The 25,392-nt window shown below is 42.3% G+C and overlaps 1 protein-coding gene across 2 annotated transcripts in view; it reads right to left on the minus strand.

Moving 5' to 3' along the window:
• LOC115797131 (type II inositol 3,4-bisphosphate 4-phosphatase-like) overlaps positions 1-25,378 on the minus strand; it is a 34,763-nt gene extending 9,385 nt beyond the window's left edge. For both annotated transcript variants that reach the window (XM_030753611.1, XM_030753610.1), the window contains exons 1-26: positions 25,272-25,378; positions 25,085-25,165; positions 24,692-24,897; positions 23,857-23,915; positions 23,687-23,768; positions 23,379-23,594; positions 22,606-22,653; positions 22,382-22,488; positions 21,869-21,988; positions 16,630-16,709; positions 12,143-12,236; positions 11,849-11,918; positions 11,622-11,769; positions 10,424-10,554; positions 9,742-9,849; positions 8,240-8,348; positions 6,462-6,627; positions 6,178-6,372; positions 5,946-6,090; positions 4,206-4,417; positions 3,996-4,119; positions 3,175-3,301; positions 2,953-3,093; positions 1,803-1,900; positions 1,522-1,619; positions 162-316 (exon numbers count right to left, since the gene is read on the minus strand). In XM_030753611.1, coding sequence (XP_030609471.1) covers positions 162-316; positions 1,522-1,619; positions 1,803-1,900; positions 2,953-3,093; positions 3,175-3,301; positions 3,996-4,119; positions 4,206-4,417; positions 5,946-6,090; positions 6,178-6,372; positions 6,462-6,627; positions 8,240-8,348; positions 9,742-9,849; positions 10,424-10,554; positions 11,622-11,769; positions 11,849-11,918; positions 12,143-12,236; positions 16,630-16,709; positions 21,869-21,988; positions 22,382-22,488; positions 22,606-22,653; positions 23,379-23,594; positions 23,687-23,768; positions 23,857-23,915; positions 24,692-24,815 — 2,957 coding nt within the window. In that variant the 5' untranslated portion in view covers positions 24,816-24,897; positions 25,085-25,165; positions 25,272-25,378. The remainder of the gene's footprint in view (positions 1-161; positions 317-1,521; positions 1,620-1,802; positions 1,901-2,952; positions 3,094-3,174; positions 3,302-3,995; positions 4,120-4,205; positions 4,418-5,945; positions 6,091-6,177; positions 6,373-6,461; positions 6,628-8,239; positions 8,349-9,741; positions 9,850-10,423; positions 10,555-11,621; positions 11,770-11,848; positions 11,919-12,142; positions 12,237-16,629; positions 16,710-21,868; positions 21,989-22,381; positions 22,489-22,605; positions 22,654-23,378; positions 23,595-23,686; positions 23,769-23,856; positions 23,916-24,691; positions 24,898-25,084; positions 25,166-25,271) is intronic.
• Between the last annotated feature and the right edge of the window lie 14 nt (positions 25,379-25,392).

Consider the following 25,392-nt stretch of genomic DNA (forward strand, 5'->3'; position numbering starts at 1 on the left):
TTAAACTAAAAAAAGCTTTGAAACGTTTAGTGGAAATATAAATATAAAGTGGAAAACAAAAAAGGGGAAAAAAGGAAACGACACGAGGTGAAGAAGAAGAAGACAACAAAGACACGAGGAAGAGGATGGTCATGTCTTTCAGGAGTTAAACAAACACACACCTTCTCATGCAGTCCAGCGCGGTGCTGAAGTTCTGCTGGCTGAGTGTGTGCTGCTCCCGCAGTAAGGCGCACTGCTCCAGCGTCACCGACATCGCTGTCCGGTCCTTCGCACTCTTACAGCTCGTCAGCCGCACGCCGTTCACCTTACGACACACCTGCACGTGACAAAAAACACACAAACGCTCTGTTTAAAGGGCCAACAGAACCAGGCGGTGCTAATGTAATTGCCCCTTGAGTAAGAACTGATTGGGGTGGTGGTTAGTACTGAAAGATGGTTCCTTGGATCAAACTTCCAAATCAGACGAGTCCGTGTTCTGGACTTTGTATGTTCTCTGTCTGTACTATAATACTCATGAGGGTAATTAGGGTTAATTATAGGGAGTGAAAGATTCCCCATCAGGAGTGCTGGAGCATTTTCCAAAGGCCTGATGGTCGTTTGGGCCCTTTTACAATATCACGGAACTTGAGCAGAATCCACACATCAGGCACAACTCTGTCATACTCGCCTATAGACTCTATGCTCTTAGCACAGTGTCCATGGATGGACAAGGACACTGTGACCGACTGAAGTCCTGCTTTGAAGCCTTGAGAGGAGCATTTCCCCGCTGCTATCTTGGCGTTTTCAAAGTGGATATGATGAGCACGAGGAGATTTGCACACTCACTAACTCCCTGGCTGATGAGCTGACAATCACAAATCAGGTTTACAGCACCCCCCCCCCCACACACACACACACACACACACACACCCCAAACCAACCAATGACCCAAAAAAAAAAATAGGATCATGTAATAGCGCTTTGAGTGCTCATACTGAGTAGAAAAGCGCTATATAAGAGCTAGTCCATTTACCATTTACTGAATGGATAATCCTCCTTTCTGAAAATGGGGCAGAGTGAGTTATAGTATAGTATATAGTATATATATAGTGCACCTGTGTCTTTAGCATTGCTTGAAAACTCAGTGTTCAGGCAGTTTTGCATTCGAGCCCAAGCACTGGGGACTTTATTAATAGACACAACCTTTAAGCTAGTGTCTTGCTATCATTAGCAATAATTACACATTATTTCAGAGTAGAACCCAAACAATTGATCATTTATCATTCAACTGTTATGAATGTTGATGTTGCATACTTTGTCCACCAGAGGGCACTCTGTAACTGCCCTGCTGGCAACACACATTTGGAACACCAAAAATAAAGAAATAAATACGCATAACAAATGTTTCTGTTTTGTGTGTCTGAAAGGAAAAAAAAAAAATAATGGGCCGATATACATGTTAGACTGCTGGAATTTTAAATAGCCAAATATCGGTGTTGGTCTTCAAAATCCTACTGTACATTGGGTCTGGGTCTGTCTTACCATAGCAGCAATCCACAGAACCTCGACGTTCTTCCTCTTCTTGGATTCCACACTTCGCTCCAGAGAAGACATCAAGTCTGCCAGTGACTGGATACCAGCTGACAGAAGAAGAAGAAGACGAAGATGAAGGAGGTTCAGTTCAGTCATTGTTTCATTCATTCAAGTCAAAACTCAAATGATGAGAAGAAGCGTGTCATCTTAAGACAGTTCCAACAAAAACACTATTTAGTGTAAAGGTCCCAAAAAAGGAAAGGTTCAGTAACCCACAGGCTGAGTCTTACCCATGTCAGGCAGTCTGTCCCTCAGTGCGTTACAGTAAGCTCTGAGACGCTCACAGCTCTGCTGGTTCAGCCTCTCCTGCAGAGAACTGTCACCAAACCTGAAAACAACCATAAACTGCTGAGCAATTTCACCAAAAACTGAGAGGATTTCTGCAGCTTACAGGAAGCAAACTTTTGGGATAATATTGTAATCTTGGATGTTCATATAATGAGGGAAATGTCAGAAATCCAGGCCTGAAGCCTGAATGTTAGTTTCAGAACATTTTTTTCTACCTAAACGACCTCCTGATATCCGCTCAGATTTCCTCATGCTGTTACCTTCTGCAATACGTTCAGCACATCACAACATACAAGCAGCACAGGTAAGGTCTGAGAAGCAGCTTTCTGTACTCTGCACCCGCCTTGAATCTCCTCTGGGCACTTATTTGGACAGTCATTTTAAAGCATCATCTAAATTAATTTTATTTTCACTGGTCACCTGCACAGAAAAACTGCATGTGTGGAACAACCAGTCAAATCTGATTAAACCTGCTGACTTTGGGACAAAATAAAGTTATAAAACAGCTTTTTGCCTTATTATACGTCAACCACCATCTTTGTTGGAATTCACCCCTCAGCAGGCTTCTAGAAGCTGGCCAATCAGAAGAAAGTGGACTTTTGAGGAGGTTTGCATTAAAGAGACGGCTTGTTTCAGATGAACTAATGTGCTACAGGGAAGTACAAAGCATCCAAAGCTACTCCAGTTGAGTCCTAAAAAATAATCTACAGGTTAAGATGAACAGGCCCACTTCATATTATGTTTATACAACTGAGATTAAAAAAATCAGGCTGGTTTTTATTAGGAATGTTTTTACCTCATTTATCTCTAAAGAGGATTAAATTGTTGATGAAGATGTGCTCTAGGTCAACAGCAGACAGATTAATAAGTGAATTTTTATTCACAATTAAGCCCTCTACTATTGGCATTTTAATAAGGATGAGGATAATATTTATTTTTTGATTTTTCACAGGGATGCACAGGATACAAAAAAGCGTAAGATGACCGACTGAAATGATTCAGGCCTTTAATATAACAGCAGTTTAAATTCTGCTCATTAAAGAGGCCCCATTATATCAGTGTGTGTGTGTGTGTGTGTGTGTGTGTGTGTACCTCTCAGCCAGACTCTGATGCTGGTTGATTCCAATATTGAACAGAACGGGATCGACTCGTATCAACGGTCCATCTTTTAGTTCCTGGGGCAGTGAACTGAAGATCTCCGGGGGCAACGGGACCTCAACAATAAAACTGCCCCTGGTTGGAGATGAACACACAGTGAGGAAGATGCACACTCTGTGCGCGTGTATGCGTGTGTGTTTATTCATGTATTCCCACCATGTTCCACTGAGTGTTGGCAGCAGGTCTTCGAGTTGCTCTGTTTTGGCCTCGGTGATGATGAATGCTACTCTGTTTAGGTCGGCCACACTCACTTCCATGTCCTCCAGCATACCGACCTCGTCACCTGACACACAAACACACCTTAGATGTCCAAATATTACAAGTAGAAGAAGTAACTGCACATTTATGGCTCAGTCACACTAGAGTGAAAAACAGGACGGCAACCTCCCTGCATGTGGTCGCTCAATGATTGCACTGAATTTTTCTGCACCCAGTGACCGATTACAAGTAGCTGCAGCTGTAACTGACAACTTTCAATCCCATGGCAATTGCACAGGTCTTCTAGTGGTTAATCATTATATCATGATGAATAGGAAGAAGTTGAGATAACTGCTGTACTCATAAAATTGTTAAGGAACCTTTTTTTCCACAGTATAAGTTATTATGTTCAGGGAGACGTTACAGAGCAAGTAGCTGTAAAACAAACCGCTACAAGCTCTCATTCCTGCCAACACCTACTGCACTATTAAATAAGGACTCAGCACAGTTTATTATTTGAATGTTTACCAGAGTTGAATGTCTGTTGCACCATATGTGGGAAACTTCCCTATTCAACTGGAGACTGAATCCATCTGCCATTTAATGGCTGTCCTGTCCAATCCTGACTCAGAGTGGTCGCAGACCTGCTCCCCATCAAAGCAACCATTTCAAAGGCAGCAAGGCTGCAGGTTTATTGCACACGGTCACAATCATTTTGGTTGTGCCGTGGCCTCCAACACTCCCTAGTGTGACTGTAGCATTACTGTTTGTGTATTTACCATAGGTGCTCAGCAGGCTTTCAAACTGAGCCAAGACTCCTACAGTGTGAAGCTGTCGCAGGAAGTCAGGATCCTCCAGGCCCCCATACAGCTTCAGCATGAAGCCACACACTACTGCTGAGAGCTGAAAGATGCAGTTTCTTCAATACAGAAAACTCAGAACTTCCACAAAACAGAATGCTTTTCTTTATACCACACTGTCATCCTCACCCCCTGGCTGAAGACAGCGTGACGTCTCTGTGCTATCTGTGGAGGCCCCTGAGCGACCGTCCCAGACACTGCCCCCTGCAGGACCACAAAAGTCATGGCAACTCGGGCCTTCCCCACCGCCTCACGCACACAGTCCCTGAGAGTGACCACCAGAGGGAGAAGGTGCTCCTGCCAGGAGCACCAAGAGGAGGAGGACATGGACGAGCGAGAGGCTGGAGGGAAAAGAAGGAAGGCTCTTTTACATTCATTAAAAGTTTTCAAAATCATTTAATGAAAAACTAAAATCTAGCTGAAAATGAGGTAACTAAGACGAATAATAACAACTAAATTAACCAGAAAACTCTTGAGAAAAGGTAAAAGTCATTAAGTATCTGGGTAGACACCATGTTTCTAAGATTTGTGGGGCCTCTGAATTTAGAACCTGGAAATCAGAGGTCATCCAGGCCTTTATGACATTCACAGTTGCTGTGTGTCATCTGACTTCATGAATACATAAAGATCGGTATCATCATCATAACAATGAAAATGTATACTATGCATCTAATAATACTGCCTAAGGGAAGCACATATAATGTAAATAGAACTGGTCCTAGCACAGAAGCCTGTGGAAGAATGGTAGGACTTCTTTGAGCAGTCTTGTAGGAAGTAACTACTGACGTTAACTCAGGAAGATCAATTGTAGACAAAGCATCTGAATAAATATCAACACTATTAGAAGTAGCTGTACGTAAAGATACATCAGTGAGATGGTTATGAATAATTTTCTCTCTAATGGTTACACTTTTATTTGTGAAGAAATTCATGAAGTCATTACTAGTTAAAGTGAAAGGAATACTCGGCTCTACAGAGCTCTGACTCTTTGTCAGCCTGGCTACAGTGCTGAAAAGAAACCTGAGGTTGTTCTTATTTTCTTCAATTAATGATGAATAGTAAGATGTCCTAGCTTTATGGAGGGCCTTTTTTTATAGAGTAACAAACCAAATTAAGATCTTCTAAATTAAAGAGATGCCATTTCCTCTCCAGCTTACAGGTTATCTGCTTTAAGCTGCATGTTTGTGTGTTAGACCAGCAAGTCAGGCACTTCTTAGCCATGCTTTCATTTTCAGAGGACCCACAGTATCCTGAGTCGTACGCAGTGAGGATGTAACACTATTAACAAGATAATTGACATCTGTGAGAGCAGAGTTTAGGTAGCTGCACTGTGTTGGCACATGGCATTGAATATAACACTGAAGGAATTATATCCTTAAACTTAGTAATGAAATTTATTCCCCAGTGCTGTCTAATAATCGATTAAATGCAGTGTTGAGGCTGTCATTTTTAGCATCTACATGGAGGTCAGATAGAAAGTGAAAAATCATGCATGACATATGCACATCATGCATACATATTCAAGAAATTAGAGCAAGACAGTCTGTGTATGTCTCATTATTTCGGCCAGCGTTTGCACACAGTTGCAAATACAAGCAATGCAGTTCACTTAATGGCTGTGGGTGTGTTTATTAGCAGCAGCTCACTGGAAGCCACATTGAGCTCCTTTAAATCCCGAAAACGTCTGAAAACTGAATGGGCGAAGAGCATCTGTCACACATTGTCCTGGAGAGATAGGATTACCAGCCTCAAGGCCGGCTAGGGAGCCGAATTCCTGATAATGCAGATATTGTTTTGCAACAGGCCGCTTGTTATTTTCCAACTGCTTTCAGTTTCACTGTCGAACCCATTCAGTGAATCCCGTCCCACCTGTGTTCTGAGAGTTCGTCTCCCCAGCAGCTTCCTGCTGCTCTGGCGACGTCACCGTCTGATGGTGCTGTTCTTGCTCCTGCAGTCGGTCGACCATGGCAATAATACAGTTGATGCTTTTTCCAACATTGGCCCACACCCTGTCCTACACAAAAATGAACATATATAAAAACTGAAATCATGTAACACTGCCCAAAGCAAGCAGACATCACGCACACACACTCTAACTTGCCCACTCCTCCTCGTCATATTCCGTGTCATGTGGGCCAACTTCCTGCTGCCCCCCCTGACTGGCCGGACAGTTCTCACAGAGCAGCCCGTTGCTGTGGACGTGGCTGGTGTTGGAGTTTGCAATGCACTGGTTATGGATCTCCAGCAGGGCGCTTTTCACCAGTTCCTCTTTGAGCACATGCACAAACTGCTCGGCCTGGTGGACAACAAAGGAAGGGAAAGCATCAGATTTCTGAGTGTCCAAAACCCTGCTGGTTACCCGCGCTCTTCTTCCTCCTTCCCCACCTGTTCAGTCAGGCTGTCCAGGACCTGCCGCAGCCGGGTGGCGTTCTGCTCCTGGGAGATGGCGAGCAGCTCCTCAGCGAGCCCGAAGACCAGTGGCTGCAGCTGGGCCATCCCTGCCAGCAGCTCCTTGGCTCTAGAGCTCTCCTCCTGGGAGTAAGAGACACAGCTGGAGAGGGAAGGGAGGAGGAAGAGAAAAAACTTCAACAATAAGCTAAAGTGAATTAGAGTCTAAACATTTCAACAACTCCACCTCTGTATATCACACAGTTGTAACATTTACCACAGTCTTCAACAGATGTTCATGTTTGGACCGTAGTCAGGCCTCAGTGGGCACGGACCTTAATGAAATGTAGCTAACTGTAACACAGCTCAAAAACCCTTGTAGCTAATGCTAAGTAGACAGTTTGGTTTAGAACCTTTTTTTAAACCTTGATCTGAGTACTGTGGTCATCACCATCTTGACTTTTTAAAACTCGACATGACAGACAATCCAACGCTAAAACCAAGGGACTGAATGCTCATAACGTAGCAACTTGTCAGTCGTAAGATGAATTAGCTTCAGTAGCCCATTTAACTCCAGGCCATAATTTCCAAACTAAACATGTTGTAATCAAAGACTTGAATCTGATTAGTGACACCATAAACTCATCCGGAAGTGAAGCATCGAAACTGTCATGTCATTCACCTGACGCAAGAGTCTAAAGTTCCCTTTTAATTCACCATCCTTCTCACAGTTGCATGTGTGGCACCGTAGTGATTAAGTTACAGTACTGATACCCCCCCTACAAAAAACCCCACACAAAACCAGATTTGTTTGGGCTCAAATTTATTTTTTTCTAAGACCCCAATGAGTTCACTGCAGAAGCTTCTTTATTCAATATAACATCATCTAACATGTCTACGTTTTCTCTTATTACAGTGATGCCCAAAGGCTTCGGCAGTAGCACAAATTCTGCTTCATACACTTCAGGCTGGAACATAGAATCTCAATCAGATTACGATCTGGGAAGTTTCATGGACATAGATACAAAATGCTAATTTGATGATCTCCAAGCCACTTAGTTATCACTTTTGCCTTATGACACTGTGCGCCATCATGCGGGAAAATGCACAGACTGTTGCTGTATCACATAATTCCTGGATCGCTGGTCTTTGAGAACGTTTTTAGTATGTTCAGTCCTTGAAAAGCAGAAGCCCACAAACTGTGATTAACCTGCAGAACTTGTAAGGCAGGAATGGATCAGTTGGGATTTGGACCAGAAGCTGACGCCACAGAGAATTATAGAGGTCATGAAGAAGGACGAACACAGTAAATACTGGCTTCATGCACAAATTTGATTTAGACCTTCAAACTCATGAAATGCTTCTGATTGTTCAACACTACAACACAGAAATGTGTAAAAAATATATAAATAAAAACTGAAACACAACTTTTGCTTCACTGATAAAACTTTTAATATATTTAACACACGTCCAGCTAGATTTAATCTTCAACAACTGCTGCAAAAGCATTTAAAATCTCTTTAACTCAAACATACACAACCCGCACGCATTCATCCCAGCTGCCGTGTGCAGACTGAGAAATAATTCCATAAAAAGCAAAGCATTAGTGTGCCAGTTCTACAATGCAGCGACACTAATCCCGACAGAGTCGAGATTATAGCGATTAACTGACAACAGCCAACAATATGAAGGGAAGGATGGAGAGAAAGTTTGCGTGCAGTGCTGCTGGAGGAAGGACAGGAGGAGAATAAGCAGGGTGGAGGTGCGGACGTTACCTTTCCCTGAGGTTTGAGTGTTTGTTGAGAAGCTTCTTCAGCCCTCCGTGTTTGAAGGCCTGGTGATGATCGGCCGGAGCACCAAAAGTTATTACATCATACCACACACCTGAGGACAGAGACCAGTGAGTGAGTGAGGTCTGTAGGTCTGAGAGAGAAAAGTGAAGATGGGAAGTAACACTTTACAATAACCATTAATAAATCATAATGTGATATTTAGAGCTACTGAGAAACAAAATAGTGTCGACTAACTGGAAAACAGTCTGATTAAACCAGTTCAACCAGCCAGATAAAGTCTACAGATGATGTTTTAAAACATGTCTAAGTAGGCAAATGGGGCAGCAGTGGCATGAGAGTGTGGACCTTTGTGTGTCTTTCGCTCACCTGCTGGTTTTATTTTTACATGCTGCTTTTGCTTTCACTGTTTGGCTGTGGAAAAAACCTGTGGTTTGAGTTACTATAAAACAACCTACGACTGAGATCCAGCTCTCTAAAGGACGCCGCAGGCTCTGAGACACCGGCGGCTTTTTAATCACACAAACTAATGACTTAAACAGAAATTATAACACTACTAATGATAGTAAACAGTATTTACTATTATTAACAGTAAAATAAAGTTGAACTAACGGTTTGTCATTTATTACTGATGATTTCTGTAAAGTGGTTTCAAAACTGAATAAAAATAGAAAACAGAAATAAGAAGCAATGAAGAAAAAAAACAGCAGTAGGAATGGTTGGGTTTTCAAATATCTGAATAATATTTAAGTATTTGCAAAATTAAACAGTTCCTCCATCTGTCCATGGAAAGCGTGTCGCACTGAGAGACAGCTCGTACTGTACAAACAGGAGACAACACCGAAGATGCTTCAGCTGTGTCTTCAGTGCAAATCTAACATGTAACACTAACATGACACAGCTGTGCCAGTCAGTGGGGAGGGCTGTGGAGTGTGGTCTTTGAAAAATAGCACTCAGTATTAAGTATTAAGCCACAACTATAAGAACAGACTGATGCCAGGGCTTGTATTTAAATTTCTAGACATTAAAACTTATTTTAAAATTTAGATGTAAAACATGAAGCGATTGAGTGAGAGGTGGTGTCATCCAAAAGCCAAACTCAGGCATGCCTTATCCACATCTTAGAAAATCCAGATAATTAGCAGATGATCCCAGGGAACAGCCAAAGGATGTTAAGCTATGATTGAGCTTTATGCATCTGTGAGTCCGCTGAGATCCACTGGATGACATTAATTTTGTTATCAGATGGTGAGCGTGAGAGTCCGAGCTGATGTCTGCATGCCTGCCTGCCTGTATGTTTTTGTGAACGCGTGGGCTCATCTGCAGAAAACTGCACCAACTATGCATCACCAGGCATCGTGTCTGTGACCACATCAGAGTATAACCAAGGCTTTAATCTGTCTCTGCAAGACCAGCAGACCTTGCAAAGAGTCATAACAACACAAAACAGCATTTGTGCTCGAGGAGAAGCAGCTCCTGGATGTTACCTGTGCTGTCGGGGCCGGTGACCTCCATCCTCTGTGAGTGTAGGTTGGTTGGAACAAACTGAAGGTGTCTGTCTGATTTACTGGTGCTGGACTTAAAACAGGACGTAGCTGTGTGCGAGTGGAAAAATAAGCGACACCATTAGTCAAGGAAACTTTACTGTTGTGTAGTGCCCCTGTAGGAAAGGTTAGTGGGAGGTCTGTGTTGTTATTTTTTAATTCATTCATTTCAATGTATTTTTAACATGGAAACAGTTTGAAGCTGTTAACTTTAGCTCTTGTCCGTACTTGGGCTTTTATGCACTAAAAATAAGACACACACCTACGATATATACACACACTGACCAGGAGGAAAAAACACATTAACATCCGTAAATGATTTGATTTTGGTTGGATTTTAGTGTTTCTTTGATGACAGATGTTTTTGGATCAATTCTGAAATTCTGAGCAACAACCAAAAAGCAATTTGGCCAATAGTCGGTGCTTTTGTTGTTTTTTTAAATTTACGGCTTTGTTGTTATTTATTCATCTTTATTCCCAGGAAGAAAAAGGAATTTTCAACAAATGTTATCATAGGTGCCGACAGCAGTCAACAAAAGCTACAGATACATTTGTGCAGCTGTTCTTCCAGTTAGTATCCGTGGGAAGCTAAAATCCGATCACATGACCCTTTAACTGACCTCACCTGGGACTTTTTCGAGCTCAGCAAGTGTTTCCTGATAGCAGCCAATCATGTGGTTACAGTGGGTGATGACATCGTGCCGAAGGCCATCCCAGTGGGGTGAAAGGTCACTGAGTTCCTTCACTTCCTGGATTCTAACAGAGGGGGGCAAAAAAGACCATTGCTATTTCTGAGAGCTCAGGCTTCAGACTGTTTTTATTCTATTATTGGATTTGTATGATGTCACAGACAGGTGATATCCCTAATATGGTCATCTATGGCACAGAAGCACCACCCACCTGCTGTTGTGAGGGGGAGCTAATCAGAATAGCGCTGGCTGTCCCTCTTCAGAAGCTAAAAATAATAGTATACACACATTTTTCTACAATATAGTTTTTAAAATCAATCACTACCTAAATTAAAGGACTGATTTGTTTTAGCCAAATAATAACACAAAAGCATGAGCAAACTCCTGTTTGTTTATTTTCCAATAGAAGTTGCATTTACTCCACCTAGTTTCACTCCATACTTTTCCCGTGGTCGTTCATCCTCTGTGTGCTCTATGTTGCGCCAAGGCCCAGTTTGAGCTACTAGACCATAAACCTCAGGTTCAAGTTTATCTTGATCTGTTACGTCAGTTCAGATTATTGCACTAATAAGATCAAAGGTTCTGAAGGGTTGTTTTCTTACAGACTTTTACTTCTACATTTGTTGTGGCTATGTACATATTTTGTGATTAGATCATGAACAACTTCCCAGTCCAAAAACATGCACCACCAAATGATCTTGTCTCTGCAGGGATGCACTAATCTGATATTAGGATTGGATATTGGTCCAGTCTTCACACAAAAGTCAGCCTGATGATGAAAGAGTGGACGCTTCAAGCTGGACCGGTGTCAGTGTGCTGACTTACAGACCAGTCTGTTTCAGTTCTATGTTGCCCTATGTTTGCTTTACCATGTGACAGCAGCTAGCAGGAGACCTAACATAGTATGGAGGAAGTTAACAGCATAGAGTCAGCACTTTGGGTTAGAGTTATGGTCAGGGGTTAGGGTATGTCACGTCTACTGCACACCAGCAGGCATTTCTGTGCATCAGAAAAAACCTAGATCAGTAGATTTCTAGACTTGAGTCCTTATGACGTTTAGGTAAAAGAGATCAAAGTAAAATCCCTTTTGTGCTTTTAACTTTTTTAAATTGTGTTCATTTACATTTAATTTACCTGTTTGTATGCTCCTGTATGAGCAAGCTCAGTAGCTGTTTGGGTAAAGAGAAAGAGAGCGGCGTCTCTGACATCTGCTCCCTGACCAGCAGCCACCTTTGATCCTCTGTCTTAAACCTGTACACTTTAGACACCTGAGCACACAGCACTGCACACAAATGCACACAAAGGTTAAGGAAGGAAGAGTCATAAAAACACAAAAACATATCCTGTAAACTGTGTCTTACCAGCTCTCAGCATTGGACTGTTTTCTTTGTCATCGATGGAGCCGTGAATACTGTCACACAGTGTGGGACACTGGAACAGGGAAAAGAGAGAAAGTAGGTCAAACGCTACCTGTCTCTTCTTGCCAATAAAATGAAAGCTGAACTGGGCTGTGATAAAGCAACTTCACTGTGACTCATCTACCAAATTTACCTCAAATGTGACAGAAAGGAAACCACAGAGCAAAGTGCCAAATTGAGACGACTCTATGATGCATCAAACAAGCGCCATCAGAAAGATAAAGAACTTTCTGCTACCTTGTGATCAGTAGGAGTTTGATTCTCATTCTCTCCCTCCGTCTGCACACGGGACACCTTCACCTCCCCCACCTCGTTCACGCCATCCATCGACCTGATGAAGAAAGAGTGGACGCTTCATTAAAAAACACAAAGAAGTGAAGCCTGAGGATTACTGTTATCTTAAGTAGGGCAGGTACTGTTAATTAGTCTACATTAATTCACCAGAATTCATTATAACACCAGAAATAACAGGATAAGTAAGCCTAACATAGACTCGCAGTCTGGCTCACATAAATAGTCACCCCTCAGAGGCTTATTCTGAGCCAAGAAAAACTCAGATTCACTTCTCTGTTCCTCTCCATATTAACTCAGTTCATATTCATATTTTGGAACTGGCAGGTTAAACATACTGGGGCATATAAAAATATTTCATAAACAAGCCTTATGAGAAAAACTTAAGCAAAAGAAGATAGTCGTTTCTAACCGACAAGTTGTTCTGCTAACTAAAAGCTAACTAAAAACAGGATAACTAGCAAACTTCGATCAGCTACTCCCTTATAAGGGGTCGCTGCAGCAGATGGATACACATACAGACCCATTCCAAAAAATTAGAATATCATGGAAAAGTTGATTAATTCCCATAATTCCATTCAAAAAGTTAAGCTTTCATAGATTATAGATTCAGGGCCCACAATTTAAACAATTTCAGGTATTTATTTGTTTATTTTTACATAATTTGGGCTCATAAAACCCACAAAAACAGGATTTCAAAAAATTAGAATACTGTGGAGAAATCAGCCCAAATTTTGCAGGGTATGAATGTTTTAAACTGAGTGTGGCACACTAATCATCTACTAAACTCAAAGCACCTGCACAGGTTTCCCCAGAAGTCATTAAATTGCTTCAGTTTGGTTCAAATGTCTCAGTTCGGTTCAATATGGGGAAGACTGCAGACCTAACAACAGGCCAGAAGACCATCATTGATACCCTCCATAGGATGGGTAAGCCACAAAACCTCATAGCTAAGGAGGCTGGCTGTTCACAGAGTGCTGTGTCCAAGCATATCAATAGAGTCTAGTAGAAGGACAAAATGTGACAGGAGAAGATGCACCAGCAAACGAGATGACCGTGGGCTTCAGAGGATTATCAAAAAGAGAAGATTCAAGAATCTGGCAGAGATCCAGAAAGAGTGGAATGAGGCAGGAGTCACAGCTTCAAAAACCACCACATTCAGATGCATCCGGTAGATGGGCTATAACTGTCAGGTCCCTTGGGTCAAGCCACTTCTGAACCTGAGCCAACGTAGGAAGCGTCTCAACTGGGCCAAGGAGAAGAAGGGCTGGACTGTTGGCCAGTGGTCCAAGGTCCTCTTTTCCGATGAAAGTAAAGTGTGCCTTTCATTCGGGAATCAAGATCCAAGGGTTTGAAGGAATACAGGTGAGGAACAGAGCCCAAACTGCTTGAGATCCAATGTGAAATATCCACAGTCAGTCATGACTTGGGGTGCAATGTCTGGTGCAGGTGTTGGTAAACTCTGCTTTCTTAAATCCAAGGTCACCGCAACAGTCTACCAGAATGTTTTAGAGGACTACATGATTCCTTCTGCTGAGGATCTGTATGGAGATGCAGATTTCATCTTCCAGCAGGACCTGGCCCCTGCCCTTGCCGCCAGAAGCACCAAAGCCTGGTTTGATGCCCATGCCATCACAGTGCTTGACTGGTCAGCCAACTTGCTGGACCTAAACCCCATTGAGAATCTATGGGGTATTCTCAAGAGGAAAATGAGGGCCACCAGACCCAACAACAAAGAAGGGCTGACAGCAAGCATCAAGGAAATCTGAGCTTCCATAACTCCCAGGCAATGCCACAGGCTGATTGGCTCAATGCCACGTCACATCGAGACAGTGATTAAAGCAAAGGGATTCCCAACCAAGCAGTGAAGATTTACATATTGTTTTGAAAGTATCACATTTTGATTGATTTGATGTGATCCTAATTTCTTTTTTTTTTTCCTGCAAAAACTGAGAAGTAGTTTGGGATGATTTCTCCACAGTATTCTAATTTTTTGAAATCCTGATTTTTTGGGTTTTATGAGCTGGAAGCCCAAATTATGTAAAACTAAACAAATAAATACTTGAAATTGTTTAAATTGTGGGCCCTGAATCTATAATCTATGAAAGCTTAACTTTTTGAATGGCATTGTGGAAATTAATCAACTTTTCCGTGAAATTCAAATTTTTTGCTATGGGTCTGTTTTTGATCTGACACAGGTTTTCATGCAGGATGCAATTCCCTCCCAGGGATTTGTGTCTCCACTCAGTCTTAAACTGGGCTTTTTATACAAATGTGTTAACCACTACACTATAGCGCCAGGAAATTAGCAAGATAAGCAGACTATAAACAGGGTAACTAACAAGATAATGCTAAATTGGAACACTACCATTAAGTATGGTAAAGAAACAAACAAAAGAGCTCATAAAGAAACAAAGAAAAAAGGCAACTATTAGCAGAAGGTTAACCAGAGACAGAATCAACTAACAAGCAAGATAAAGCTAATTTAAAAGAAAGATAACTACTAGAGAGATAACTAATTAGAAGCTAACAATCCAAAGCAAACCATAAACATAACTGGTTAACTAGCAAGATAAAGCTATTTAATTAAAATAACTAGCAAGACAAAGCGCACCAAAAACACTAGAAAGATTATCGTAGCTAGAAACACTACAACTATCAGGGAAAAGACACACCAGAGTCCACGAATAAGAAAAGTTTATGAAAAAACATGATAAAAAAGGTTAAGTAATTCAAGTCTAACCAGAAAAACAACTGGTTAACAAGAAAGAAAAAGCTCCTTTAACATAATAATTAGCTAGAGGCTATATAGAAACCACAAGTAAAAATACAAGTGTGAGCAAAAACAACAGGTTAACTAGCAAGAAAAATGATGAATAAAAGAGAATTTAAGCTAGCTACTAGCAAAACAAGGCTAAAGCAAGCCAGTGCTAATGAGAAACAAAATAACTAGCAAGAGAACCGGGTTAGAAATAGAGTGACTGAATTTCCTATTCATTTTCTCTGTTAACATTTTACAAAATCCTCATATAAACAGTTTTAAGCCTTGAACCAGAGACCAGTTGATGGCCATCTGGCAAACACTGATTGTGAGGGAAAAATATGTATTCCCAGACTGGTTGCAGCCATTCACGTAAAATTGGTCACTAAGAAGTATACAGTGCTGCACTGCAAACCGCCCCGCAATGGCTTTGGTGACTAGCAGGTTGTAGTCACCAGTTTGTCACACTTTTTCAAGCTTCATCGCAGCTCCGAGAGCAAATGGAGAGTGTTGCTGTCTTCCACGCAAACTACGGGCAACCAAAGCAATCACAAGGAGGTTATTGTGACCCCTTTCTGACTAGTTTCACCTAACAGCAGCCAGCATTCTCCCGCAACCACTCGCCACCAGGTCGGGGATTTACACATTTTCCCTTAGGCTTCAGGCACACAGGCCTATAGACCAGTCAGTGACCCCCCTGACCCCCTGGTAACCCAAGTCTAAGAAACAATATATCTAAAAAAAAACTAAATCTAAATAGTGCAAACATAACTAGAAAGACAAACTAGTTGAGAAACAAATCACCATTAACCAATGAGAAGCAAAATAGCTTGCAGGTAACCTAGAAACAATATAACTATGAAGTCATGATTACTAATTACAAGATAAGCCCCAGGAAATATATATTTCTAAACAAAGCTGCCTTGGTTTTCCAAGTTTATTCAAAACATAGACAAAAGTTATCCAGAAAGACAAATAGCCTCTTTATGAAAATCACAAGCCTGTATGATTTATGTGTTAGTAATGAAGCACACCTGAATAAAACATGCCAGCACAGACACACCTACTGTACTCTGCCTGCTCATGCTTGGACCGCCCTCTGGCTCTGTGCCTCTCTTTCCTCGACTTCATTCTTCCTGTCCTCCTTCGATCTCTCTGAATTTGCTTTTTCATCTAATCTTTTCTTTCCGACTCCTCGTTTGTCTCGCTAAAGATGCTGTGGTGACAAAACAGGAAGAGGCTGCCTTTTTCTACTTTCTACAGAGGAGGAGCCACACGCTCTCTCCTCACTTCCTCTTGTGGTTTGAGGTATCTAAGCAACAGCCGAACCCTGGAAGTTTTTATGACGTGCAATTTATTGACTTCAGAAAGTTTCTATAACAGGAAATGGGGGAAAGCTGGGAAAGAATATGCACGGTGGAAAGGAGCATGTGCAGTGCAGATAAAATTAAAATGAGCTTCAGATGCCTGCCGTGTGAATTTCTGGTGATTTTTTTTTTTTTTTTGGGTGGGGAAGGAGTTTAGGTTAAGGAAAGTTTTTGATGAGTTAAATGATGCAGAATATTGACCAAAGGCAGGTAAAACTGGACAAAGAGGGCAGAGGATATTTTTAAACTTGATTTTAAGAGAAAATGGAATATGGTTAAAAAGAGGAGGTTTAAAGTGAGTTTACCTGAGGCTAAGAGAGATGTGAGGCTCCTTGAACCTGAGCAGGTCTCTGATGGAGAACGAGGTGAAGCCCAGGAAGCCCCTCTGAGACAGAAACAGAGCAACACAGAGTTGTTTCATCTCACATCAAACTGCTTTTTCATTGTTTAAACTGTCTTTGTGACTCACAGATCAAAGCTATATAAATAAATCCAAGTTCCCATAAAATCGGGCTCTACGTCACAACACCGCTTTTAATATAGATTATCATAAAAAAAAAAATGTGTTTCAAGTTGCCTTTTTTTTAGGAACTGGTAAAAATATCAACTGCATATAGTTTCACATTTCGATCAGTGCATACTATTAATACTTCTACAGCCTAAAGTAAACTCTACAGGCATCATCTGACAGTGTGAATGCAGCAAAACTTCTTTTAGAGGCCTGATAATTTTCCTTAACAATAAATAATAAGAAGCAGAGAAACACACATCCACTATCTTAACTGAATCTTGAGTCATAGGGACCGAAGCTTATCCCAACAGGCACTGGATGAGAGCCGGGGTGAACTATTCAATTCAATTTCATTTATATAGCACCAAATCACAACAGTCACCTCAAGGCGCTTTTTATTAAATGACCCCCCCCCTATGAGCAAGCATTTGGTGAGAAGGAAAAACTCCCTTTTAACAGGAAGAAACCTCCAGCAGAACCAGGCTCAGGGACAGTCATCTGCTGAGACTGGTTGGGGCTGAGGGGAGAGAGACAGGACAGAAAACATGCTGTGGAAGACTAGAGGTGTAAAAGTTCTCCAAAATCACAGTTTGGTTCAAAACACAACTTTTAGGCCTCAGTTTTTATCTACAATAGTCACAATCACTTGATCCTGAATAAGAAAATAACCTCCTTTATTCTAATCTATCTCCAATTCACTCATTGACTAGACTGTCATCCCAGCTTTCAACAGACTGGCAAGCTTTTATTAGGCATTAAAAGCTACCAGTATACCACAAAGAGGACCTTTGCATTGTGATGACACTCTCGGTTTCAGAATTGTTACACCCTAGAAAACATTCACAGTCACATCGGCACCTTGGGTCAATTAGGAATCAGGACGTAACATCAGCATGACTCTGAACTGTGGGAGGAGACCAGAATACACGGGAAATTTCACAAACTGGTTTTGAAAGCAAAAAGAAGCAACTGAATAGAAGCTACTTTCAGCTGCTCCCTCATTCACGAGGGGTTGCCACAGCAGATAGTGCCACAGGTTTGATTTGGCAGATGCCCTTCCTGATGTGAACCCAAAGAACTTTGTGTCTCCTCCTGGGAGTGAATCAGGGCTCACTTGCTTGTAAACTACTACAGCCACAGACTAACGGAGCCACTTACAGAGCCAGCTACACCATAACACCAGTGTTATGGTTTAGCTGTATTTTTAGCCTGCACCTAAAAATGAAACAAACCTTTGCAGCATTTTCAGATTTGGCTGCAGGATGCCTGAATGGCTCTTTTAGGTTTCTGGAGCATTTCTTGAAGCCTCTCTTTCCTTTTCCTGCTGGGTGGATTCAAACATCAAAATCACAACGCAAATGACGTCCTCAGTTTTCTCAGTGGAGACTGTCTACCTTCAGCATCATCTTTCCTTTCACTTGCATTCTACGTTAGCCAGCTTATGAGCTTGAGGATGTCGCGGATGTGCGCCCGTCTGTTTAGTTTGGCACGTGCAACCATCAGACCACAGCTGCCACTGCACAGGCCAAAGTTTATTAAGATCTTAAAGTGATGTTCAGGCCAGATTAAAGCTGTACAACATGTGCCCTCCGATGTCCGGGTCAGGCTATAATCAGGCTGATATCGTGCCGTCTGAACCCGGCGTAACAGAGCCACAGAGTAAAGACTCTGATGTTCCCACAATGCACAGTGATGGTGAAAAATCTATAAATATAACCCAAACAGTCCTGTATCATATAGAAGACGTAGTCTACTCCAAGTTATATACAGAGCTGTCACGCAGCTTAAAGCTCCTTCGTGACTGGAATATGAATTAAATAAGAACCAAACACACATCCAAACTCATCATCTCCACCAGGTCACAGCCCCGTTATCAAAAATCCCCACAGCAACGGCACTGAAATCACTCTGCTGCCATGACGATAATCAGAAGCTCAGAGGATTACCTTGACGAGTGAAAAGCACTCAAATCACCCAACACACACACACGGATACACACAAAACAAGATTAACACACATTCACACACAGTACATAACACTGAAGACAAAGTGAATGAATGAAGTTGCACAGTCTGGTATCTTTCATCAGTACTGAATATTCATTCATTACACTGAAACATTAAAAAAGACAGCAGTCACTAGGAGAGGTGCTGGGCCCCAAGAGGCCTGTCGGCCTATAGTGCTGTCAAACGTTTCACTTGGACATTATGTGATATATGATGCTTAGTTTATTGCTCACTTTTTACTTTCCCTTTGAGACCTTTCACTTGGTGAGGCTGTGGTCTTATAAACTACTCAGTGAGGTTCAGGCAGTCATTTTTTAAGCTAGGATGAATCTAGCATCTCTAAATTCTGTTGATTCTTGTAAAGATTTTAGCACTTTTTTGTTATTACTATACTTATAATTCAGAACATACAAAAGCAGGCATGTTTTGATATTTTTGCTTATTTAATAAGTCAGTAAAATTATTTCTTAAAAAGATGTTCTCGCTGTTCCATGAGACCACAACCAGCTTGCAATGAACAAACTTTGTCCTAAAACCTTAAAAATTTCTCCACGTAGGTAAAAGATCATTGTCAGAGTCCCTCATGTGATTGTAAACAGAGAAACCTGCTAGCAGACAGAAAGAAAGACAGGAGGAAACGGATATTGATTATCTCTCTTCAAACACGCAGAGTGTTGCTTCATTTCCTCGCTGGCAGCTGAAAGTTTGGGTTACAACACGCAGGCGTGCAAACACAAACTGAGCTAATCTGTCTCATTTCTTGGAAAAAAACAGCTTTTAAGATTAAATGCAAATCACCATCAAACCTTCACACACACGGTAATAAAACAATCTCTTAATATTTCCAAAATTATGACAACGAACTGATGCATTTGGATCTTCCGTCACCTGCACCATCATCTGCACTATCACAAAGAGCACCGCGGTTGTGTAGCAATCACATGCAGGCCTAAAATGACACCCTGAGGACAGTCAGGTGCTGGTGAAAGACGAGGAAAATTAAGGTTCACATTTTTAAACCTGGATAAATATCGGTTGCAAGACAAAATTATTTGTCAGTGTTTTCAAAGGTACCAAAAAGGTCTCCTGGATCAAATGAACTGCTCCAGCTTGAATGAACCTTAAAGTGCAATTCCATCAGCATCCTCAGCCTCGGTTCAAAAATAGTTGCCTTTTCTCTAGAAATACTGACTCAGGGCACTTTTTTATTCAGTCAGTGTGGTCTCAGTCACTTAACCATTGTGCTGGTTTAGTGACTTTTGGAAATTTTGGGTTTCTTAACACAGCTGAAGGCTCATCGAAGGCTTTGATATCTAAAGGCTGCTGACTGACAGCTGTGACAGACTATTTTTTCTCCAGATGTGCAACTCTATTTTGTTAGTGGTTCCTCCAGCATTTGATGCCTGCCCAGTCAGCTCTAAGGCTAAAGTAGCTGACTGTAGCACAGGTATGGACAGCTATCAAGAATGAGTTTTTAAAAAGAAATAAATATTTAACCCCTTACAGTTGTTATGAATGGGAAACTTTCCGGAGAGTATAAACTTCTTTTTGTGCCAGGCTGCTTATTTCTGCTGTTAAGTAAAGTATGTAACATGGAGGTCCATGGGATTCGATACAGGTGCGCTCCCCTACCTGTCCAGCAGAGGCACTGTGGCCGTCTCCTGGTTGACGGAGACAGTCGGTGCATGCCTTCATTGCCCTCTGCATCCTCAGAAAAATGTAAAAAGCCCCTTCCTGTTTCTGCTCTGGCTCTTCCTGCTTCAGTCTCTCTGCTCTTTATATATTTTTAGTATTTCTGCTTTCTAGCATCAGCTGAGGACTTTATTAGCCAGCTGAAACTATATAAAGATGATGAGATACAAAAGAATAGCGTAGCGTGTACACACATCACAAGACAGCAGGCTCGTAAATGTCAAGACGCGCTAACTTTTCTTTATACTTAACATTAAATTTACTTTTTAATTAATTTCTCTAAAACTTCCACTTCACCAGACATTTAATAATAGTTTTATATCATTTTTTTTAATGTATCAGCTTCATGCAGGTTGCTTTTACTGCAGTTTTAGATATTAGTCATCAATCAAAAAGTGGCTTTGATTGTCCTACTGCCAAATAATACTGCAGTTTTTCAAAGCTAAACTGAAGCCGCCGCACAGAAACGTTGACCACAAAAACAGCCGGACAAACAGAAACAGAGCCCAGCTACAGCATCTGCACCCGAACGCATCGTTTAGATTAAAGCTTATTTGATATTTTAAAGCTGACTTTGGCAGCAGCTGATTTCTCTTGCTCATGAAGCATTCACAAGCAGAATAATTCAACAAAAATTTGGATGAACATCAGAGAAAGGTGAAGCAGAAGGAGAGCGGGATTATCCATTTGTCCGGGAACTAAACGTATCTGAAATTAATAATCCATCGAGCAGAAAGAATAAACTCGATATCCGGCATCGGTCGTCCCTTCTGCACCATCTCCAGCTGAAAAGCCCAACACGCATCGGCCGAGTATCCCTCTGCTCCCTTTTCCCTCCCCCTCCTGTTTTGTCGTGGCCGACTGGATTAAAAACACACGCCCCTGAGCATCATGGGAAACGGTGGACGCTGGCCGGCAGCTTTGAGTTTAGCAGAGAGGAGGGAGAGAAAAAGAGCTGAAAACGGAAATATCTGCTTTTCTGAAATCTCACTTTCTCTCTCAGCATCTGGGGCTGTCCGGGTGTTACACTCCCACCCAGCTCTGTGTGTGTGTGTGTGTGTGTGTGTGTGTGTGTGTGTGTGTGTGTGTGTGTGTGTCTGTCTGTGTGTGTATGAGAGAGAAAGAGATTAAGTGAACCAAAAAAAAGTGAGAGTGTGTGTGTGTGTTGAAAAGCTACCACTGCTGGTATTACGCATGCACATAACCTCATCACTAATCCTCTTAAATACACAACTTTTGGACACACAGAAAAAACACACACCTGGAAAAACACACACACACACACACACACACACACACACACACACACACACACACACACACACACACACTCACTGTTGTGGGTATGGTTGACTCGTCTGCGTGGGAAACAGTGACTTTGATCCTGCTGTGACAGTATAGAGGGAAGTCGTCACGAAAGCGCACTGATGTCAGGAACACACCATCATCTGATGCCTGAAACACACACACACACACACACACACACACACACACACACACACACACACACACACACACACACACACACACACACACACACACACACACACACACAAACACACAGAGAGTTGAGTTTTATCACTTCAAATGAAAATATTAAACCTAATCTTAATCTGACACAGCTCGATTCAGTGAGGACTCACTGTGACACAACAGTTTGCTTAATCTGAAACTGGTGCTCACAGAACAACAATAAAATCCAGAAGTCATGGTAGGATTTGTCAGCTAGTGTTTCAAAGAGTGCGTGTGTGTCTGCATTTTGTACGTGTGCACGCACTGCTACTATCTCTGTGCTGCAGTGCTTCCTGACTGTGCGAGTGTGTCTGCATTGTGTACGTGTGTGCGTACCTCTACTATCTCTGCGCTGCAGTGCTTCCTGACTGTGTGAGTGTGTGTGTCGATGACAGAAACGTGAAGCTGGACTCCGTCTGTGATGGCATCCAAACCTCGACACTCTGAGAAGAGCAGTGAGCAGTGAAAGAGGGGCGAGGAACAAAAACACACAGTACCACACAGAAAATCAGCAACATTATACATTAAGGCTGTGTGTGTCTGTGTGTGTGTGTACATACCCAGTGTCAGGTGCAGAGGAGATAGTTTAGGAACAGATTCAACTCCACCTGGTGGCCACAGAGTAGCATTACATCAAAGTTCAAGAACTGTAGGTTTAAGATACTGTGTCTTTATTTTTATAAATACATATTTTTCTACTGCTTATCTGGGTCCAGTTTATGGAGGCAGCAGTGCAAGCAGAGACTCCCAGACCTCCACCTCCCCAGCTCGTCTGGGGAAACACAGAGGTGTTCCCAGGCCAGCTGAGAGATATGTGTCCTGAGTCTGCACACACACACTGGTAGGACATGCCCAAAACACCTCACCCAGGAAGCTTGGGGATCTATTCCAATCCTGAAGCCCCATCAGCTGGCTCCTTTCAATGAGGAGGAGTAGCAGCTTTACTCTGAGCTCCTCCACCTATCTCTAAAGAGCTCAGATCATCACCACACTGTGGTGGAATGGTTTGTGTGCCCTGAAGCTATGTCGACTGGCCTGGATAAAACTCAATAACCAAAACATCCATCCATTCTCTTCCGCCTAACCTGTTCAGGGTCACAGGGGGGCTGGAGTCATAGGGCGAGGGTCAGGGTACACCTGTACAGGTCACCATCCTGTCGCAGGGCCAACACAGAGAGACAGACAACCACTCACACTCACATTCACACCTATGGGCAATTTAGAATCACCAGTTAATCTAACCCCAGTAACTGCATGTCTTTGGACTGTGGGAGGACCACCACGTCACCGTGCTGCCCCACAATCAAAACTTCTTTGGCACCCACATACTCACCAGCACCCCCACCACTGTCAGGGCTTTCATCTTCTGCCGTGCGGCCTGTAGTGATTTGTGTGAGTTGCTGGGTGTGTGTGTTAATGAGTGTGCGCAGGTGTATGACGCGTCTCCTCAGCTCTTCGGTGTTGGCGTCTCTCATGGCGACGAGCCAGGACGCACACTCCATGAAGCTGCTGGGCTGCAGGAAGATGGGAGGGTCCCCACTTTCAAAGCCTCAACACACACACACACACACATAAACATATTTCACTGTGCTCAAGTAGTATACAAAAAAGTGCGTGTGCGTGTGTGTGCGTGATACATACTGACAGCCAGCCGTCTGCCATCATGCGGATGCTTCATGACGTTACACCTCTCCAGCAGTAACACCTCCTCCAGCTCACCAGCCTGCGTTCATGTATCACATGTTTTCTCTTAAATAGAGAACAAAACTGTGTGCTTCCTGTTTTGTTCTGCTCTTCACTCTGCGTCTCACCTGTTTCCTCAGGATGAACAGCAGGTTTCCCCTCAGCCGGCAGAACCTCTCTGTGAGAGCTGACACACAGAACGTCTGTTAGTGCAGATTTCTGAACACAAACATGGAGACGTGTGTGTAACAGGAGCTCTGCAGAGCACTCCATAATTCACTGTTTTCTTTCAGGACTTTAAGATTGTGAGTCAGGAAGCTGCTCTACTGATGGAGACTCAGCGGTTCCAGGAAGTAAAGTCAGAGTGACTCAGTCAGGAGATGGAAATAGATGGAGATGACAGCAGAGGAGAAGAGAACTGAAGAGAATAAATATAAAAGTAGGAAGAAGAAAATCCATCCATCCATTTTCTTCCGCTTATCCTGTTCAGGGCCCATTCACACCTATGGGCAATTTAGAGTGACCAATTAACCTAAGAAGAAAATATCACGAAAAAAAAATTGAAAAAAGAAGATAAGAGAAACATGAGAGGTCAGAAGAGAACAATGGAGAACAAACCAAAACAGAATGAAATGAGAACAAGATAGAAGAGAAGAGAACAAAAGAGGGGAAAAGAAAACAGACAAATGGAGCAGGAACAAAAAGGAACAAATGAGAACAAGATAGAAGTAAAGAGAACAAAACAAGAGCAAAAGAAAACAAAATCCAACAGAAGAGAACAAGTGAAAATGAAAGAGGACAAACAAGAACCGAAGAGAAAACGGACAATAAAGCAGAGCAGAGAACAGAAGAGGACAGAACAGAGACACCAGAGGAGGAAAGGGGAGAACAAAAGTAGAGAACAAAAAACTAAGAAGGGCAGAGGAAGATAATGAAGAATAGAATAGAATAGAATCTCTGAACCTTCCTCCTGCCGTCCGACCTGCAGCGTTCCTTCTTTCTGGAAGTTCCCCGGCCTTTCTTCTCTGGACAGAAACAGCAGCTGGCTGCGGTTCACCTTCAGCTTCATCCCCCTCTTCATCATCATCTGGCTGCCGACCCCACCATCACCTTCATCGCCTTTATCACCGTCACCATCACAGTCAGGGTCCTGTTATCGTTGTTGTTTTCTAAACAAACGCACAGAGAGAAGGATTGTTTATAGAAATATTCGGTACTGTCACTGTCTCTCCAGCAGAGTGGGGACAGGTTTGCATACTGTTTACATATTTCTGTTTTCACAACTAACGTGTGACACACGTGCCAGATGAGGCCTGCTGATAACTAATAAATGACAGTAAAGTGGAAGAAGCGCACCTTCACGGTCCGTCCTGTCACAAGAGCTGGTGCCAGAAACAGGTTAATACTCAACATTAGTTTGTCGGCATGTCGGGAAAGCTTTAAAAAAAACAAAAAAAAACGACCTTAAATTAGACCTCGTGTGGGATAAAGTTTACATAATCTATCATTTCAACATGTTTTCAGATCTTTGCGTATCTCTTACCTGCAGAAAAACAAGTTTTTCGGGGATTATGACCTATTTTCCCAGTCGTTGAGGGTAGACAGCGTACTGAAACGTGCCAAGGAATCAAGTATCGCGAGAGTTGCCTGTCTTTCCCGATGTG

Source organism: Archocentrus centrarchus, chromosome 18, assembly GCF_007364275.1.
Source record: "Archocentrus centrarchus isolate MPI-CPG fArcCen1 chromosome 18, fArcCen1, whole genome shotgun sequence".
In the NCBI taxonomy this organism is placed as follows: domain Eukaryota; kingdom Metazoa; phylum Chordata; class Actinopteri; order Cichliformes; family Cichlidae; genus Archocentrus; species Archocentrus centrarchus.